At 34.4% G+C, this 19417-nt stretch overlaps 1 protein-coding gene across 15 annotated transcripts; it reads left to right on the top strand.

Annotated features, from left to right (window-relative positions):
- The first annotated feature begins 3703 nt into the window (after positions 1 to 3703).
- Positions 3704 to 18951, top strand: LOC130827334 (nonsense-mediated mRNA decay factor SMG7-like). Of its 15 annotated transcripts, none has more exons than XM_057693089.1 (13): positions 3717 to 3979; positions 5093 to 5168; positions 5271 to 5653; positions 6254 to 6387; positions 7194 to 7526; positions 7720 to 7805; positions 10306 to 10447; positions 11764 to 12345; positions 12443 to 12565; positions 13378 to 13610; positions 13696 to 15826; positions 15911 to 16033; positions 18383 to 18951. In XM_057693089.1, exons 7-11 carry the CDS (start codon positions 10376 to 10378, stop codon positions 15800 to 15802), a joined length of 3117 nt encoding a protein of 1038 aa, XP_057549072.1. In that variant the 5' UTR covers positions 3717 to 3979; positions 5093 to 5168; positions 5271 to 5653; positions 6254 to 6387; positions 7194 to 7526; positions 7720 to 7805; positions 10306 to 10375; the 3' UTR covers positions 15803 to 15826; positions 15911 to 16033; positions 18383 to 18951. The 15 variants fall into 15 exon arrangements, with proteins under 15 accessions (XP_057549014.1, XP_057549048.1, XP_057549007.1 ...); XM_057693081.1 differs by having other exon boundaries at positions 5281 to 5653; XM_057693031.1 differs by having other exon boundaries at positions 3704 to 5168; positions 5281 to 5653.
- The last annotated feature ends 466 nt before the right edge of the window (positions 18952 to 19417 follow it).

Here is a 19417-nt window from a genome sequence, read left to right on the forward strand (position 1 = left end):
AGGTAAGTGTAGTGCTCTATGAAGATTTTTTTCTTGTAATTGGGTTTTTTACCAAATTATCATATATGAGCGCCCAATTTATATTTTATAATTAATTTATATTTTTTTTATTTTATTTATTATAACTTTCTGTCGTTTTTCCATCTCATGCTCTTAATCATAATACTCAGTATCTGAAAGTTGTTACTTTTATATGATCTTAAGGTACACTAAGTTTGGTGGAGCAGTTCCTTACAGATTATTGAAAGGCGGTGTCGCATTGAGGACTAGGAGCAGGAGATCTAAGGTGGTGATGGAAGAGGAGGAAGAAGATGAAAGTGATGAAATGAGTTATACTTCTGAGAAAATTAAAGAAAAGTGATGAAATGAGTTATACTTTTGCAATTTCTTATGCATAACTAAAATTTGGAAAAGACTTTTTGTGTAGTTAGGATTATTGATGTTTATATTATTGGTAGGAAAAAAAATGTAATGGATCTATTTTAAATTTCGTCTAAACTATTAAATGAAATGAAAGTGGTTTATCAATTTCATAGGTTAATATTTTGTATTGGTTTATATTGTTATATGTTGATTTTAATACAGTATTAATTAGTCAGCAAATTAACCTGAACTTGGTAATTATATTGGTTGCAAAGTATGAACTATGTTTATGCAATTTTGCAATTTCTGAGTTTTGTAAAATTTATACTTAATTTTTTAGAAAAGAAAAAGGCTTTACTAAATTACTGAGTTAATATATATTAACTTATAATTTATATATTTATTTTATAAAAATTTATATTTAATTTAATTTTTATCATATAGAAATAATATAATTAAGTTTAATTTAATTATTTTATATAAAATTTTATTATATTTTGACAACTTAGAAGAATTATGTAGATAAGTTCGGTCCAAAACAGGTTCGGTACAAAACAGGTTCCAGGTTCGGTATAATACAGGTTCGGTACAATATAGATTCGGTCAAAAACGGTCGGTTAAAAACGGGTATTAAGCGGGTCGAAAACAGGTTTCGGTCTGAAAACAGGTTCGGTATCGGTCGGTCACGGTATGATAAAAACAGGTCGAAAACGGTTTTCGGTTTAAAACAGGTTCGGTACCGGTCGGTTTCGGTATGTGTAAAACAGGTCGGAAACGGTTTCGGTCACCATTCGGGTTCGGTAGCGGTCGGTATCTGGTCACTGGTATTCGGTCAAAAACGGGTTCGGTATCGGTCGGTAACAAGTCGGTAAAACAGGTTTCTGACCACATTTACAGCCCTAATCCTCATTACTCTAAAATATGGACCTAAATTATTTGAAGCATTCACTTTGAGTTATTTATTTTACTTTAAATTGTAGTGTCTATACTTATCTCATTTATGTTAAACTCGCGTGACCAAGGGGCGGGGGGATTGGCGATATACTAGTAAGTTATTTATTATATAAAAACTAGTTAAACTATGAAAACTTGTTATACTATTAAAATTAAAATAGCAAAAATATAAAAACACAATTAAAAAGGATAAATGTGAAATAAATAGTAATGACATTATGATATAAATTAAATTTATTAGTCTACCAAAAAACAGTTCAAATTTGAATTTGATCCATTTCCTTTAATCACAAATATGTTATCTCAACCATTAACTTATTGTAATTTTTATTACAATTATACACTCTTTAAATTATATAATATATTAGTAAGAGGAACCGAAGTCAAAATTATAAAAGATTACAATTTCTGCAAGGGGAGACGGGCCTCCATCGGCCCTAATGTGGCTTCGCCTATGCGCGTGACCCCTACTCATGGAATGACCTTATATAGTTTAAGTAATTAAATACTTGTTGTATCTCCTTTGTGTGAAAAAAGTAATCGATTTGAATTACGTTACCCTTGTTTATAAAGTCACCCGATTGTTTATTTCTTTTTAACCATGTGTTATCAGCAACAAATTAGATTGTATGAAATGGATTGTTTGTTTCATACTTACGTGCACAACGAAACTTCGATGGACACTTTCGCAGCCACTAACATATCCCTACATGCCCATTTAAATATACAAGATTTACAAGTTATCCGTCGATGTTAAAATAAGTGCCAATAATTTTAATGATGACGTTAATTTTAAACATATAATCGAACATGATTTGTCTTGTACCTTAGAGAGGGTCGATAAAGATGTGTCGTACGTGTATCGTTTGAAGTTTGGAACGATTGATGAGGGTTGCTTGATCGAGGCAACAAGTGGTTAGGAAGTCTAATAGTCGCTCGACTAATTATGGGCTGCTCGACCGGTCAAGTGGGAGTGAGTGGGTCGAGCGAATAGTGCAGAATGAGACAGTAGCTTCACTGGAAGCTCGCCCGACCGAGCGAGGTAGTGGCTCGATCGAGCGGTAGTCGAGCAGACTACATAGGATTCTGTTTTGATCAGAATTTTTTGCGTAGTCATTGAATAAGTGCATTACTTTCTTGTTTAATGTATTGTTTAATGTAATGTTTATTGTGATATTTATTATTATGGTTATTAACATAGTTAATTGAGGTGTTACATGTGAGTTTATGGTGATTTATGAGGGAATACTAAGAGTGATAAATACCTTCCTTATAAATAGGATTCATCACTCATAATAACATTCACCAAAAACACACATATTGTTGAGAGGGTTATTGCTTTGTTAGAATCTTGAGAGTGCTCTTACTTTGCTTTAGTATTTGTGATCTTGAGAGATTATTCTCAAGATAAGGGAGGTTTATTATACTTGTAATTTTTGAATTCATTATAATAAACTACATTTGAAGGGAAGGTATCCAAGATATCTCATAAACACTTGTGTTCATCTTTTACATTATATTTTTCATATGTTTTTCATTGTTAAATCTCTTAGAGGCTTTCATTACAGTCCATGGCATGTTATGTACTATATCATTTATATCCTCCAAAATGTTACCTTTTTATTTTATTTTATTCCTCAGTTTTAACATGCGTTACATGGACATTTATGATGATGGTAGTCTTGTAACCATTTATAATTTTACTTTTATGATAATATCGTTATTCCTGCACACCTCAACTACCTCCTTAGCTGTTCGTTCATTCACAATAATACCAATTTCTTTCTACTTATCCTGACCACCACAATTTATATTCATGCCTTTCTCCTACAATTATTTTGGCTTAATCTTCAACTCATTATGTCTCTTGTAAGTATTCAATGTTAATCTTCCTCATTTTCGTATTGTGTAATCACTAAAAATATCTTCCCCACAAGCTATAAATGTATCAAGATCCCTTTCTTAAGTTAGTACCCCCAATTTTTTTTACCTCCTATGTTTAAAACCTACATGCTTTTGCTCATTTGACACCACATCCTGACTCATATCACTCATCATTCTCCTTAATTTGATCTCGAAACCGACAATAAGCTGCAATTACTCACAAACAAAGTTAATATAATAAACGTATATGTAATTCAAAAACACTAATTTTTTTTATTGAGATCGTCTTTAGGTCAGTGTAAACTATTTAAAAAAATTTGCTGTCTATTCAAGTGGAAAATTAGTTTTCATTATTTTTTTTTATATCTTTTTACTAATGAGTTTTTTATATGAATCCATCTCATATAAGACGGACTGATTCAAAAATTAAAATGAACCAGAAACATTATCTATTATCTATTAATTATTAATTATTAATGAGTGGTCGCTTACCCTCACTCCTGCCTGATTAATCTTCCTTTCTGATTCATCTACCCTTATTTTCACATTGCTTTTGACCTAGCTTTGCTTCTTTCCTCCTCCTCTCTTTCTTCATCTCATCATCCTCCTTATGTCCTCATTTCTGATTCATCTACCTTCATTTACTCCTTTCTCAAAGCCCCTTGCTAACCCTAATTATCCTCTTTCCCGAATTCATGAATGCAGCAAAAGCATAAGTTCACTAAGTCTGTGTAGCATTTGTGCCATCGTCATAGATTCATGCTAGGCTTCGGGAATGGTAAATAATATGCAAATCCTTACATTTATTTTTTCTTTTATATATGTCCTAATGACTGTCCTAATGGTTGCAAAACCACTTATTCAAGGCAATGCCATACTTTTAGAATTTTGGGTGATTGGGTTGATATTTTGTGCCGGGTAGCTTTTGGGCTTTGTGTGTGATTAGTCAACATTTCAATTCAATTCACCAGATTTGGGTCAATTTGGTTTGAATTGAACAGTTCTAAATGTTTGCGTTCTAATATCACGGTCATTATTTACATGGGCCGAGAAATCTTCACACTGCTTTCATAATGTGGTGATGCGGATAAGGTTTATATCTGTTCTTATTTTTTCCCTCTAGAAAATGGAGATTTGTGAGCAAAAGTAAGTGCATCAACATGGGTTTTGGTCTGGTCTTCCACACCACCAACTAAACTCTTCTTCTGGGAATTTGAGATAAAGTTGTGGACATGCTTGCCTGCTTTCTAGGGAAATTTAAGTTTTTAGTTCTTATTTATGGAGTACAATTATAAGTTAATTAGTACTACTAGAATGAAGAATCAATGGGTGGTTAGTGATAAATTTGTTATTGGACTTGTATGTTACGACAAGCCTTGCAAAAGAGAAGTGCCCACGGCACACAAGTTCGATGAGGTTCCATCTCAAAATCACTTGGCAATAAGAGTAGTAGTCCATCAAGCTTATATTTTGGTCAACATCTCTCAAATTTTTCGACATAAAATAAAATACAGTAATTTTTGTGGTTTTAAATTGTTGTGCATTTAGGGTTTATAGATTGGGGATTTGGATTGCTTTGATTTTTCTAGGGTTACTTTGTTGAGAAGCTTGAACTTTGTTGTTTATGAAAATGGAATGTTTAATTTGTATATGTGATGTTTATAGGGTTAATTTGGTTGTTTATGAAACTGATTTTGGGGTTTTTTGTTGTGTGTAATTTTATTACTGAGTTATTTTGTTGAAAAGATCATGGATTAGTTATATTTTTTGGATCACAAAGTAGTTTTTTTTTTTTGTATTTTTGTGTGTTCTTACTTACCAAGACAAATAGAGTAGAGATTACCTTGACCTTGATTCATCAGAATAAATACGATTTTGATGTTGTTGTAAGCGATGTACATATGCGTGATATGGATGGATTCAAACTCCTTGAGCACATTGGGTTAAAATGGACTTTCCTATTATTAGTAAGTATTGATAAATGAGCATTTTCCATCTAAGTTGATATTGTGATTATTATATTTGTGTTTGCTTTTGAATGTCTAACATGAAGTCTAACATGAGGTAAGTATTGAGCAGCTGCTGGTTGATCGGCAAGGTCCACCACCAGCTCCTTGATCAGCAATCGATGCTATGCCAACAATCAAGATCACTCAGGCTCATATTCAGACTGATTCACATTGCCCAGTTTGTAAAGATCAATTCGAGATGCGCACTGAAGCAAGGAAAATGCCCTGCAATCACTTATATCATTCTGATTGCATAATCCCATGGTTAGTTCGGCATAACTATTGCCCTGTCTGTTACCATGAGTTAGGTTCAAGTCTCCTAAATTGTGGGCAGAACTCAAGTAACACAAAAAGATTTTATTACAACATGATCTGATTTTCAAAACACAAAAACCTCCGCGCTTCACTTCATTTAATTCTCCAACAACTTCTTTAGATTGCAGGTAAATGATTTTTTCTTTATCATCTAAGCATTTTATTAGTATACCTTCACATGGGCTTTAGCATATAGTCAGGGTTGCACATGATAATATGTTGAAGTTGTAGGACTAATGGGACAATTAGAGGTTCTTGTGATAGCAAGTGTGATTGATTGCTTTTGCATTATATTGGTGAAGTTTCTCTATGTGCATTTCAAACGACTCAATAAGTGCACCCACTTTTCTATTCTAAATTGAATACTTAAAGTCTTCAAACGATCATTGACATACGCCAACTTAAAATTATTATGAGGCTTATTTCTAAGCAATTGTCATTTTTGAAAAATTTAGAACATTTTGCAACTTTCTACGGTAGTTCTACTATGATTACATAATTCAACAGGAGTGTTAATAATAGTTTACAAAAACACCTATTTTGCATGTTCACTGATGACTTTGTTGATTGCATATATGTTTTGAAAATAGTTTTGCAATTCATATTGACAGAAACTTAAAAAATTACTACATCACGTGTTTAACTAAAGCTCAAGTGCTAGCATATGGAATATATCAGCTATTAATACAAATGATCTTGAATGTTTTTCTTTTGTCCACATTCTTCAGTTCATTAGCGGCAATGATAGCAACAAAATAACATTGATACGACAACACACAACAATTACATACTACGGGACAACAGTTTTGTTTCGCGTACAACAACCGACAACCACATTAACCTTATATACAGCAGCACACGTGTAAGACAATCCTCCTCCACATAGCTTATTGATGCTTGCTTCTCATCATATTTTAACACATGAATGCGTCTAATTAACAAGTATAATTAACACTTGAATGCTTAGATATTGCTTTACTGATCTGATTCTATTAAGATATATTATGAATGAAAAAAAATCTTTAACTTGAAACAAGAGCATTTACTCAATCAATCATTGATGTCTCAAAAGCCAGTGCATTGTGCTTATATGTCTTGTTAGCTTATTATTTATTGATAAGCAAGTTTTATATTACATCACTCTGCAACTATTGTTGGAAGTCTTCATAGGTTCCTTTGATACAAAATACTTTACAACAGCTCCATATTTGCTAAATCAAAGTTGTGCACATACTACTACATACAATGAAAACATTCTCATGTTATTATTTCTATGTATATGGTAATGTTATTATTGCTAATAGTTACATTGTTAAGTGAACCATAAGTAATTATGGGTTATTCTTGTATCTTCTACATCAATTTACTCAACATGGCCTATATTTCTTTACCTTTGCTGAAATGCTAACTAATGAGTATGTTGTCTACAAAAGTACTTCTTAAATTATTACATCATCGTTTCATGTATAGTTGTCAACAAATCATATTTATGTTGATGTGCTTTTATTGGGTGTTTTATGATTCATGAAATGTATTATGATCGTTTAGTAGATGACATATTCTATCAATACTAGCTCTTTGATCCTTGATCTTGATTAGTAAAATCAAGAACTTAAGTAATACTAAATATATGTGAATAAGTTGAAATTTATCATGTTGATCAAACAGCTTGTATCAGCAGCTTGTACGCATGTACCCCTCGTACTAGCAGCACCAATCGAGCCATCGTCCACCATAGACCAGCAGCATTGGAAGCACTTCGTCTAGCGACGATTGCTTCGATAGAGCCATGAGCACAGGACATCAACAGCAGCTCTACAGCACAACTTTGACATCATTGTAACAACACTCGCAGCCTGAATCCACACATCTACAACAGCCTAACAGCATTCCAACAGCAAGACAAACCACTAGCTCATAACAACATTGCATCAGCAGTAACAGTTCGAAGCAAAGCAAAGCTGCAGTGTAGCATGGTCGCCATTCCCGCATCCACAAATTGTGAGCTTCAGTCTTTTGTTATTTAGTTATTTATAAAGTCCCGGAATATGAATTGTTAAAGCTTCACTAGGCTACGTAATATGTTTTATTATGTGTAATAGCTTTGTGTTATTCAAGTGAATAACCGACATGGTTCTTTGAATTATCTTTTAATTGCTATTCGAATTGATCATGTGTTCTTCACCGTTGCCAGGCATATGCATCGTATATGAAAGGCAACCTGTTGTTTAAACAAGATCAGAATTGGGATATGTCATTAAGGAATTTCAAGAGTGACAGGTGCATCTCTGTTCATATTAAATTTTCTACTGTTGATTTAATGCTGTGAATTGCATCCTTTGCGTACTGCATATATATAATTCACTTAAGTAAAACCTGAAGATGCAATAGTTTGCACTACTATCCTTTAGTTGGTTGGAAAAGTCCTGTAGGCTGAATGTTTTGTGTGACAGCATTGTGTACGATGTGAAGCAATGACGAGGATCAAGGGGGTAGCAGCAAGGGTGGGTATTTGGTTGCTCAACTTAGCACATGGCCAGGTGCGAGAGGGGCTTCTAGAAAGTTGTGTGTTGCTTTCCAACTGTAAAACAATGAAAATAAATATTGTACACGACTGTTTTGACAACCATTGATGCTGTTTTGACAACTTGGTGAAGTCTAAGGATCAAAATCGACCCATAATGAAAAATTTGAAACTTTGTCAAAGAATTTACAAAGTTATTGTTTGTGAAAAATTTTGTCAAAAAAAATCTACAGCTTGGTGAAGTCTAAGGATATTAGGTTACTTAGTTTCATTTGATTTAGTTTGAAATGGTGCTAGAATGTGTTGGTGGTTGCAATTTCATATTCATTTTGGGATGGTGATGCTGATAATGACGTTTTTGTTTTTAAGCGTGTGCTACCTAAATCAACAACTTCTACACCACCGAAAATCTACATTGCAAGCTGGTGCACAAATGCTTCGAAGCATAGAGTTTATCTTTACCCGAAAGCTCTACTACAAATGACTTTTTGCGTTTAAGTTGTATACTAAAGCCAATGTGTTATATACTAAGATTATGCGAAATTAGATGTTAGGATTTTCCATTTATTATTGATGCCAAGTGTTCTTTGCTACAAATTTTTTCATGCTGATGAAGATTACAAGAATTTATAGGGTAGAGCAAGTACTTTGGAGTCATTTACTTTCAACATTTTGGTGACATTAATGTTAATAATTGGCTATTGCTCCAACATTTTTGTTGACTTAAAATTTTCAATTAGCTTATAAAATATTAAATTTGATTTATAATATAATAGGTAATAAATTGTGAGTCCTAATGCATGATATAGATTATACATAAATTGTTTATACACATTTCTTAAATTTACATATGTAAGATATAATATAATAAGATGAATTGAAATCTTAAGTATAGAGATTCTTGTACTATATGTTGGATATTTATTTTTACAGAATTATAAACATATCTTAAATGGTTCATGCATTTTACTTTTTTTTTTTTTCTTTTTTTTCTTTTTTTTTAGTCGCTGTTAGTAACAACGACTTACTCCAAGGCTAGGTTTGGATGTATGGACGCTTATTTTGAAAATTAAGTTTTCACGAAGCTTTTTTTTAGAATTAAGTTGTTAAAACATCTTATTTTATTCAAATTTTTGCAAATGCACTCCTTGGACTCTCATCATCCTTTGTGCATTAAACTTATATTATCTTCTTGAATTTTTTTTTTCTTTATGCAGAACTGTTTTAAGAGCCTTTAAGTCATTCGAGCTAAGCACCATTAAGGATCATTTGATCTATATCTTTTAGAGTTGATTCCTTTGATATGATGAAGACACCACTACTTGGAGATGATATATGATGAAGACACTCATAAAAACGTCATTTCAACCCTACATCAAATTTATTGACGAGAAATATCAAACATGATTGGTATTACCAAGTAACATATGATTCAACTTACCAAACCATTAAACAAATCAAATTATGTCTTTTAACTATTACAAATTTAATCCAACTACGGTTAATTATTTTATTTAAACTGAAAATCGTCATTAAAATAGGATTTCTTGGGTTAGTGAGGAGAAATGTGATTATAAATCCAATTTTATAGGAAAAAATAAATATTATTCCCTCCGTCCCTATGAAATTGCACCCAATTTATATTGGGTGAAATTTAGTGAAAAGTAAAATTTAGTTGGAAAATAAGACAAAAAATAAGTGAATGATAAAAATAAGTGGTTAAAATGAGGAGAGAAAATAAATTTATGAATGAAATTTACAGAAAGAAAATGAGGTCATTGCAAAAAAAAATATAAAAAAAAATAAGTCAAATGAAAATAGAAAGTGGTGGAACTTGAAGGAGAGAGGGAGTAATATTTATAATCAAACTTAAAATCAAACGTGGTACGCCTTCTATTTCTCGCTCTCCTCTATTTTCTGTGCGAACTCTTCGGTTTGTTCGTTTTCTCCCTTTTCTCCTTTTAACACCAATTCTTCACCCTTTTCTTTCTACCTCTCAACTTACGTACGCCAGAATTCTATCTTTCCACGATGACATTCTTCTCCATATTCTTGATTCCTCATCAAAACCCCTAATTATTTAGGTCATTCTCTATTTTTTTCGATTTCGTGGGTATGATTTCATCTCCAATTAACATAGATCTAGGTTTTATTTTTCTGTATCTGTTTGTTACCTAGATCTGCATGTAACTTTGCATTTATTGAATTTCGTTAATTTGATCGTTTTGTTAATTGATTTTTGTGTTTCGGGTGCAGTTAGTTGACAATTAAATGCTGTGGATTTTTGGTGATGAAATAGTGCAGTTTTGTTGTTTGCAATTGATGGATGATGGCTGTTCATATGGATAAACCTTCTGAGATTTCTCCCGGGGAGCGTGCTCAGCGTCTTTATAAAAAGGTGAGTTTCTTTTTTAATAGTTTTTGCAAAATTTCATTTTTGTTTTGATTTCTTGAATTGGATTTCTAAATTTTGCCTCATATGATATTTTCTTGAATTTTTTGTTTTGCATTTTATCCTCGAAAGATTTGTTTGTGCTTTTGTTTTGTAATTAAATGAGGTTTTGACGTTCCGTGGAATATCTTCATGAGTTGAGAATGATTAGTGTTGATGGATTAGGATTATAGGATTCTATTGGAATAATCTATTTGGAAGGCGGTTTAGATATTCTTCAGAATATAACGGTGATTCGAGAATGAATAAAGGTTGTTGATTAGGGTTCTAATGGTTGGTAATTTTAGTTGTAAGGTTGTGTATTTCATGTGTATATATGACTTTGCTCAATATTATATTTAAAACAAGCTTTGTTTGAGGTGTTGGTATAGGTTAGTGTTAGTTGAGTTAATTTACATGGTTGTAATCGTGCCGTGGATATTATTTCCAGAAAGATAATGTGCTTGCTTCATGTCATTTTTTATGTGTAGTTATAACTTTTTTTTTGTATCATTGTTTTGTTTTTTGTTCTCACGTAATGTGTTGGATGATATCTACTGCTGTTTTTAAAAGCAGCAATCATGTCGTTGAGGATTTCTTTTTTATTTTCCTACGCGTTCGTTCTTTATGCTGTCATTGAGCCAAGTTTTACACTTCAAAGAGTGCAATGTCGTCAGCTTCTCTGGCTATGAGACCTAAATTTAACATAATTTTCTCAAGCTCAGTGTTGGATATGAACTTGTTTTGGGTTTTTAAGCATAAGTCATACCTTTATGCTTTTTGTGCATCTAGAATGAGGCTACTTTTCATTTAGAAGCTGTTGTTTACTACCTCTAGCCTTTTCCTCTATGGGTTTTTCGTTTTTTTATTATCCTCAAAATAGTGGTTGTTTTGTGCTTCAATCCCATTGTTTCACGTTGCCTGTTCTCAGTTTTTACTGTCCTAGTGTGTGAGTAATGGTGGGGTATTGGTACAATTTTCCGGAAGATATGATGTTGCATGTAATCAGCTTGCTGCAATTTCTAATAGTACACATATTTGGGAAAAGTAACTAAGAAAAATAATCACTTGCTTCTTCCTGAGATAGTTCTTTATGTTCATATATGTGGTAGTTCTTTGTACTTTGTTTTGTTTGGGAAAAGTAACTAAGAAAAGTCTCAATGTTTATTAGGGTCATCACGGTAGTTCTTTATAGGTGGTTTTTGTTTCATTTTTACTTGTGATGTCTTATCCACATGTTCATATCCCAGATATTAATTTTATCTAACTTGGTTTCTCTGCAGAATGCTGAGCTGGAAAAAGCCTGTCGTAAGTCTGCACATGCCAGAATTCCTCTAGATCCTATTGTATGGCAACAGATGCGAGAGAACTTTGAAGAGATGATCCTTGTAGACAATGTATTCTCGGAGAAACATGATATTGAGCTTGCTTTATGGCAATTGCATCACAAGAAAATAGAAGAGCTACGTAGCTTGTACAATGCAGCGCTAAACGGAAATAGTGGTCATGCTCGTCCTGATAGACTTGCTTCCATTAGATCTCAGTTTAAAACTTTTCTTTCAGAGGCAACAGGATTCTATCATGAGCTTATGTTGAAAATTAGGGCAAAATATGGTCTGCCTCTTGATTATTTTTTGGATGATCCAGAAAGTCAAGTGTTTCTATCCAGCAACGAACAAAGATTTGCTGATATTAAGAAGGGCTTGATCTCTTGTTATCGTTGCTTGATTTATCTTGGTGATCTTGCACGTTATAAGGGTCTCTATGGTGATGTTGATTCCAAAGCTCGAGATTTAGCTGCTGCTTCTAGCTATTATATGCAAGCATCTTCATTGTGGCCGTCTGGTGGAAATCCACATCATCAGGTATTTCTTGTTCATATTGGCTGAATACCTTTCTTAAATGATGCTTAGTAGGATGATACTTATCAGTGATATCTTGTACTTTCTATTTTTTTTGCAGCTTGCTATAGTGGCTGCATATCACGGTGATGAATTTTCTGCAACGTATCGTTATTTTCGTAGTTTGGCTGTTGAAAGCCCATTTGTTACAGCTAGGGACAACTTGATCATTGCATTTGAGAGGGTAAGCAATTTCACTAGACTGATAGTCATGTCATGTAATTTAAAATTACCAATTTGATCATGTGCAAAAAAAGCTGAAAATTGCATCAATCATAAGACATAGGGTTTTGAACTTTGAGGAGAAGAGGGAAATATAGGTCACCTACTTGAATAACACGAGTGAAGAATGACTTTAAAATGCGAGATTTGCAGGAGTATTAGACAATAGATGATCATTGAAATTGATTCTTTTAGATTTAATTATTATCAGGTAGGATTGAATAAATTATTATCTTTGTTACAATGATTCTTGTGTTGATTTGTTTTGTTTTGCGTAATGGATGGATTAAGGCTTTTGGAATTGTTGTTAGACTTGAGTTACTAAAACATTTTATGGATAATGGAAATCGTTTGTTGTTTGGACACTTTTGAACCAGTGGAATAGGGTTCAATAATTCTTGGAATTGTGCATTAACTTTTTGCTGCTATGGAAAATATGGAATTGTTGATAGAAGTCATGTACTTGGTCAATTGTGTACTCCCTTGTCCCCCTTTGTTTCACAATGCTCTTCCTAGTTTCCATTTTTGGCATTCCGCAAAGTCTTGAGAAAATTATGCTTAAGTTGCTTTCAAGTTATAAGATGAAGTGTTGAAGAATGTAAAACTGTTTTATTGTTGCATGCTCCCAACATCTCAAATAGAGTTTGCGTGCTGCCATCATGTCAATCTTTTTGTTAATTATTCCTTATCTTTTTCTACCGTGTAGCATCTTAATATCTAATTTTTGGCAACTGACACATGAAATTTCTACAAAAATTTTTCTGTTCTTGGCAGAACCGTCAGAGCTATTCACAACTGATAACAGATTCTAGAACTTCAAAAGTCAAAGCTGCAACTTCTCAGATGTCCTGGAAAGGAAAAGGAAGAGGTGAATCTAGGGTCTTGTCGAAAGAAAATCGAGGAAGAACGACTCCAAGTAAAGAGAAGACGCCCAGTATTCAAGAAACTTTAAAATCATTTTGCATAAAGTTTGTTAGAGTTAATGGCATATTGTTCACTCGCACAAGGTATTGCATTTAGGTGTTTGATGCTATATTTATGTGCATTTTTTGTATGCAACAGTGCATTAATCTTTTGCTGCAATGTTTACAGCCAGGAAACATTTACAGATGTGCTGGCGATGTCTCAAAGTGATTTTCTGATGCTTCTTTCATCTGGTTTGGAAGAACAATACAGTTTTGGATCAAATGCTTCTGAATGTGGACTTTTTATTGTTAGGCTTGTGGCAATTCTCATATTTACATTGCACAATGTGAATAGAGAACCTGAGAGTCAATCGTATGCTGATATCTTACAGCGACCAGTTCTTCTCCAGAGTGCGTATACTGCAATCTTTGAGTTCATGGGACATTTGGTTCGGCGATGTTTGCAGTTACGAGATCCCTTTTCAAGTTATCTGTTGCCCGGTATTTTGGTTTTTGTGGAATGGTTAGCCTGTCATCCAGATGTTGTGGCATGCAGTGAAGCAGGGGAAAACCAAGTTAGTGCTAGATTGCTCTTTTGGAATTCCTGTATTACCTTTTTCAACAAGCTGTTGTCAAGTGGGTTTATGTCTAAGGATGAAGATGATACTTGCTTTTTTAACACCATCAAGTATGAAGAGAGTGAAACTGCAAATCTTTTTGCTCTCTGGGAGGACTTTGAGTTGAGGGGTTTTCTGCCTCTTCATCCTGCACAACAAATCCTGGACTTTTCTAAGAAGCATACTTATGGGAATGGGAAGGGATCCATGGAGAAAGAAGCTCGCATACAGCGGATTATAGCTGCTGGAAAGGTCTTTGCAAATGTTGTGCGGATCGGGAAACAGGGGATATATTATGATACTGACATGAAGAAATTTGTGCTCTGTGAGGAGGCACCATCTTACCCCGCTTCTTTAACCAAAACACCGATATCAAATGTGATTAGCCAAGAACCTTTAGTTGAGAAAATAACAAGCCCCAGAGTTCTGGAACCAGTGAATGCGGTTGAGGTAGAGGACGAGGAAGAGGTTATTGTCTTCAAGCCTTTTGCAGCAGATAAGCAATATGATTATCCAATTTTGGATTCGTATGAAGACCTTGGGTTGGTTGCTGATGCTGGAGACTTGGGAGTTTTTGACCTTCCCATTTCAGGATCACCAAATGAAGATGTTCAGAATGGAGAACATAAGAATAGTCCTGTTGCAATATTGAGACCTTCCATGTCTGTTGCAGATTCTGCCCCCCACCATCCGCATCCTATTCAACTCGATACTTCTGGTTGGTTGTCAGAGCAGCAACCTTCTGCGATGAATGGATTAAAGAATTTGAGCTTGATGGATAATGGGAATTTGATGAACCAAAATCTTTCTGAACCTTTTGCACGATCACTAAATGAAGACCTTCCTAATGGTAAACATCAGAACAGTCCTGGTGCAACATTAAGACCTTCCATGTCTGTTGCTGATTATGTCTCCCACCGTCCGCAGCCTGTTCCACTCAAAACTTCTGGTTGGTTGTCAGAGCAGCAAGCTTCTGTGATGAATGGATTCAAAAATTTGAGCTTGATGGACAATGGGAATTTGATGAACCAAAACTCTTCTGAACATTTTGCACCCTTCCAATCTTCTGCCCTTTCATTGCCTTTCTCGCATGCTGTCAATCTCAACAACAGTAATGTGTATCCGGTGCATGTTCCTGAAACCGTCTTGCCATCAAAGACTGACTTAGTTATATCTTCTGGGAATGATTTTGCCGTTTCTCCTATCAAGGCCAAGTCTATCTTCCCACCCGGTGTTCGAAAGAATCCAGTCAGTCGGCCTATTCGACATTTAGGCCCTCCACCAGGTTTTACACCCGCTACTGTTGAATTCGGTGATGCTCCTGTGGATGATCAAAACGTAAGGGATGAGAACGTAATAATGGATGATTATAGTTGGCTGGATGGATATCAGATGACGTCCTCAAAAAAACAGGATAGGTTGTTCAGTGTCTGCAACAATCTAAGCGGAGCTTCATTTAATCATTTTGGCAAGTGGAGTGGCGCACCAGGGGCAATGAGCTTTCCTTTTCCTGGAAAACAGGCTTCACTAATTCAATCCCCAATCGAGAACAACAAACTCTGGCAGGAGTTTCAGTTTCCTGATCTGAATCATCCGCAGCAGGTCCATAAGGAGGAAATACCACTTGCAGAGAAGTTTCAAGGTCAATCTCTGTGGGAAGGTCGTTATCTGGTGTGATGTCTATGTTAAATGTTTTTGGAGGTTTGCTATCCTATCTCAGACAAGTTTTAAAATAATTGGCTTTTGTGGGACTAAATATTCACTGATTTACACACTTTGGTGAAGAATCTACAGAGGTGATTAACTAGAAGCTGATGTGCATCCTGCTTTGGTCCTGCATTGATATTAAGTTTTTATTGAAGCTTGAAGTGATCTTGGGAGTGTTGCAGGCCCCTGCTTTTGGAACAGGTATGTTATGTGTTCACGCCCTTCTCCAATCTTATGTATTTATATGTAGGGAGGAATAGGAGTGCTCTGGCATATCAAGTAAAGTGTCAACTTTGCTATCATGATAACATTGATAATTTCTTAATCCTAACATAAAGTTTTTCTAGCAAGCTTGAAGTCTTTGACTGTGGGAAGTAATTTGGGTAACAATTTTTTTTTTGTATATTTTTGGAACATTATTTGAGACTTGATTAACCATTAGCTATTCTGCTTCCTTTTTTCATTTACCACCTGCTTTCTTGGTTCCCCTTATCATCTGGCTGGCTTGATACATTCGTGTCTCTACTGAGGGAACATGTGGATTGCTACTTAAGAATGGATTTATTGGAGTTATGGCTGATGGTAATGGTATTGTTTAGTCTAACTTATAAGGTTTATGTATCCTAACCTACCCCATATTATTTTGATTAAGTTCTTGATAGTGTTGTGACTACTGAAAAGAGCATCATCATTGGTTTGTTTACCATATAGACAACAAAATGATGATCAATAAAAACTTTCCTACTTTTATTTTCTTCATCACCTCATCACTCTTTTACTTGCTAGTAGCATCATTGCCATAAGTTGCTCGTTAACCATTTTGCTATCTTTACATTACACCAAAGCCATTTTCCACTGCCAATCTTGCTATAATGAACAGCATCCATTACTGTAAACTTATTTTTGGCCAAATTTAGTTGGTGTTATGATATGGAGCCTTGGTGAGCAAGTATGACCATGAGGAGATTGAAGTGTTGAACTGGTTTATTCATATGCTACATAATCCGTCCTACGTAGATTTGTGGCTATGGAGGCCTACTTTTTGTGCTATTAGCTATATTGTATGAAGTTCTCATTGGATAATTGGTGCCATGTGACCTATATTTCTCTGATGACCGACCATATTGGTTTGATAAAGCATCTACAAGGTGGAGGGTTTGGGCGTGTGGAATCTGCAAGTTAAATTTTAGGATCAAACACTCTGAAAGAAGCTGGGAAAGGAGTAAAAAAAATTGAATGAGGCTGCTATATATCGAAATTAGAACTTTCTTTGCTCTTCTTGGGTCCTTTGTCAAATGTTTTGTCAAATGTCATCTTAGTTTAAATGTGTGTTTTCTTCAAAAAATCGTGAGTATTTTTTTTACTTTATGAAGACTATTTTGGATACTTAAATATTCTGTCATCAACACTTTTAAGATTGGTGATATGGATTTCTACTACCATATTTTGGCTACCAAATCATTAATTTCAAGTCCGTTTTGCTTATGTTTTACATTGGTGGGTGTGAGTAGAAGATATGAGTGGATATAATATGGAGATAAATAGAGAAAAGGCCAAAAGGGTTGATGTGTTAAGAGTGAGGAACTGCGTTAGCTGCAGATAGAAGTTTGATTTTAGGGAGTGAGATAAAGAAAACTAGAGTAAAAAATACAGTCCCTAATCCGAATACAGTTGCAACACTTAAGACTTGTTACTCATACGACTCTTTTGGTTATCGGTAATGAATGGTGATAGTGGTAATGAAAATCTAATATAATTTAGCTAGCAAATTTACTTGACAAGGTTTATAATCATACTTGTCTTAAGCTAATCTTTATTCCCATCCATCATCACTTAGAAAGGTAGTTTTAGGTAGTAATGAAAAATTGTGAAGAAAAACCTATTTTTGAGGATGAGAGCTTCATCTCCATGTATCGCATTTTATGAAAACTAACACAAAATCTCATTACCATTGACACATTATAATACCACCAACCAAATGGATACTGCAAATGCATCAAATAGTGGTACTTATAACCAAATGCACTGCGTAAATGTATTAAAGTTGGGTTAGATGGGGTACTGTTGGTCACTTATCAAAAATTTTGAGTCCTTGTTATGTGGCTCATTTCAGTCAGGTTGTTCACGTAGAACTACAATCTATACTCTGGTGTATCATGCTAATTAATCAGCTTCTAACATAAATTGGTGGATACGGTCTATACTCTGTATCATGCTAATTAATCAGCTTCTAACATAAATAACTGAATACAATCTATATTCTGTTTTATCATGCTCATTAATCAGATTCTAACATAAATTGCTGAATACAACCTATATCCTGGTTTTTCTTGCTTATTAATCAACTTCTAACATAAGTTGCTGATCGTGAATGTCACAGATACAGGCTCACCATTTATGAGGGGTTGAATGTTCTTGATAGCTTGGCTGATTTGGGTTTCTTGTTCCTTGTTATTTTTCGGGGTTGGGGTTATCTGATGGGTTAGTTTTTTTTGGGAATAATATTTTCTTAATAGTGTATCAAAATTTTATACTCAGTTTTTTCATCAGGTTCCAAGATACCCAGATCGGGATGAATGGAGTCGACAGACAAGTAGGGAAGACTGCATTGGAAATATGAAGGGTTAGTGCTAGTCTGATTGAATGGATGGAGCATGTTCGTGATAATTGGGGTGTGGCTAGATTGGCTTTCCATATTGGATAAAAAATTAGCTTACTCTATAGGCCTTGGATTGATGATATGGTATTAGTATGCGTTGCAATAATCGCCAAAACGGTCAGTTTGAGGAAGCTGATTCATGTGGTGGTACGTAAGCAATTGTTTTTGGGGAGCCTTAAGTTTCTACATTCTATAAATTCTTGTCATTTGCGAAGCAAGTTATGCACAATATATTAGTAGAAGTATTAGTAACAGAAGTTGAAATAAGCCAGGGTTTGCAATTGCGTTATGGCATTTGTAGCCTATGGGGTATACTTCAAATAAGAACTACTGTATGTTTGTTTAAGACCAGACTCATTTTCCTATTTGTCTGCAATGTTTCCTGCTATGGAAAATACATATTGACTGAAGTTACTCCGTTTGTTGAATGGTTTTTATATATTGTATTTCTTGTTCCTCAGTCCCTTTTTCCCGTCAACTCTGTGGTTTGTTTGTTGGGTTTTTGATGCTACGATTATTCGTGTGTCGGCTGCACGAAACCTGTTTCTTACAGCTGGAGGAATGCTCAAGCTCTTGCCTTATTTGATGCAAATGGTTAGTCATTGTGTTTCCCATATTTTCATCTCAGGCTGTCTTGCAGCACCATATATGATGGGATGAAAGTGTGGAAGAATGCGTGTACCGTGCTGATTCAACTTGAAATTCCGTTTCCGTCTTATTTTCTTTATTTTTTATTTGTCTGTTTTTATGGCCTTATCAGTCTTCATGCCAACTTCGTGTACGTGGGGGCTGGGGGGTCTATGTAAACTGGAGTTTGACAGAATGGTTGGAGATTTTTTCTTTCATCCTTATTATGAAATTGGACCTTTGATGCTCGCTTGTTGTTTTTGTTGCAAGCACAATGCCAAATTAGATTTACTTCCTTC

This window comes from Amaranthus tricolor, chromosome 1, assembly GCF_026212465.1.
Source record: "Amaranthus tricolor cultivar Red isolate AtriRed21 chromosome 1, ASM2621246v1, whole genome shotgun sequence".
In the NCBI taxonomy this organism is placed as follows: Eukaryota; Viridiplantae; Streptophyta; class Magnoliopsida; order Caryophyllales; family Amaranthaceae; genus Amaranthus; species Amaranthus tricolor.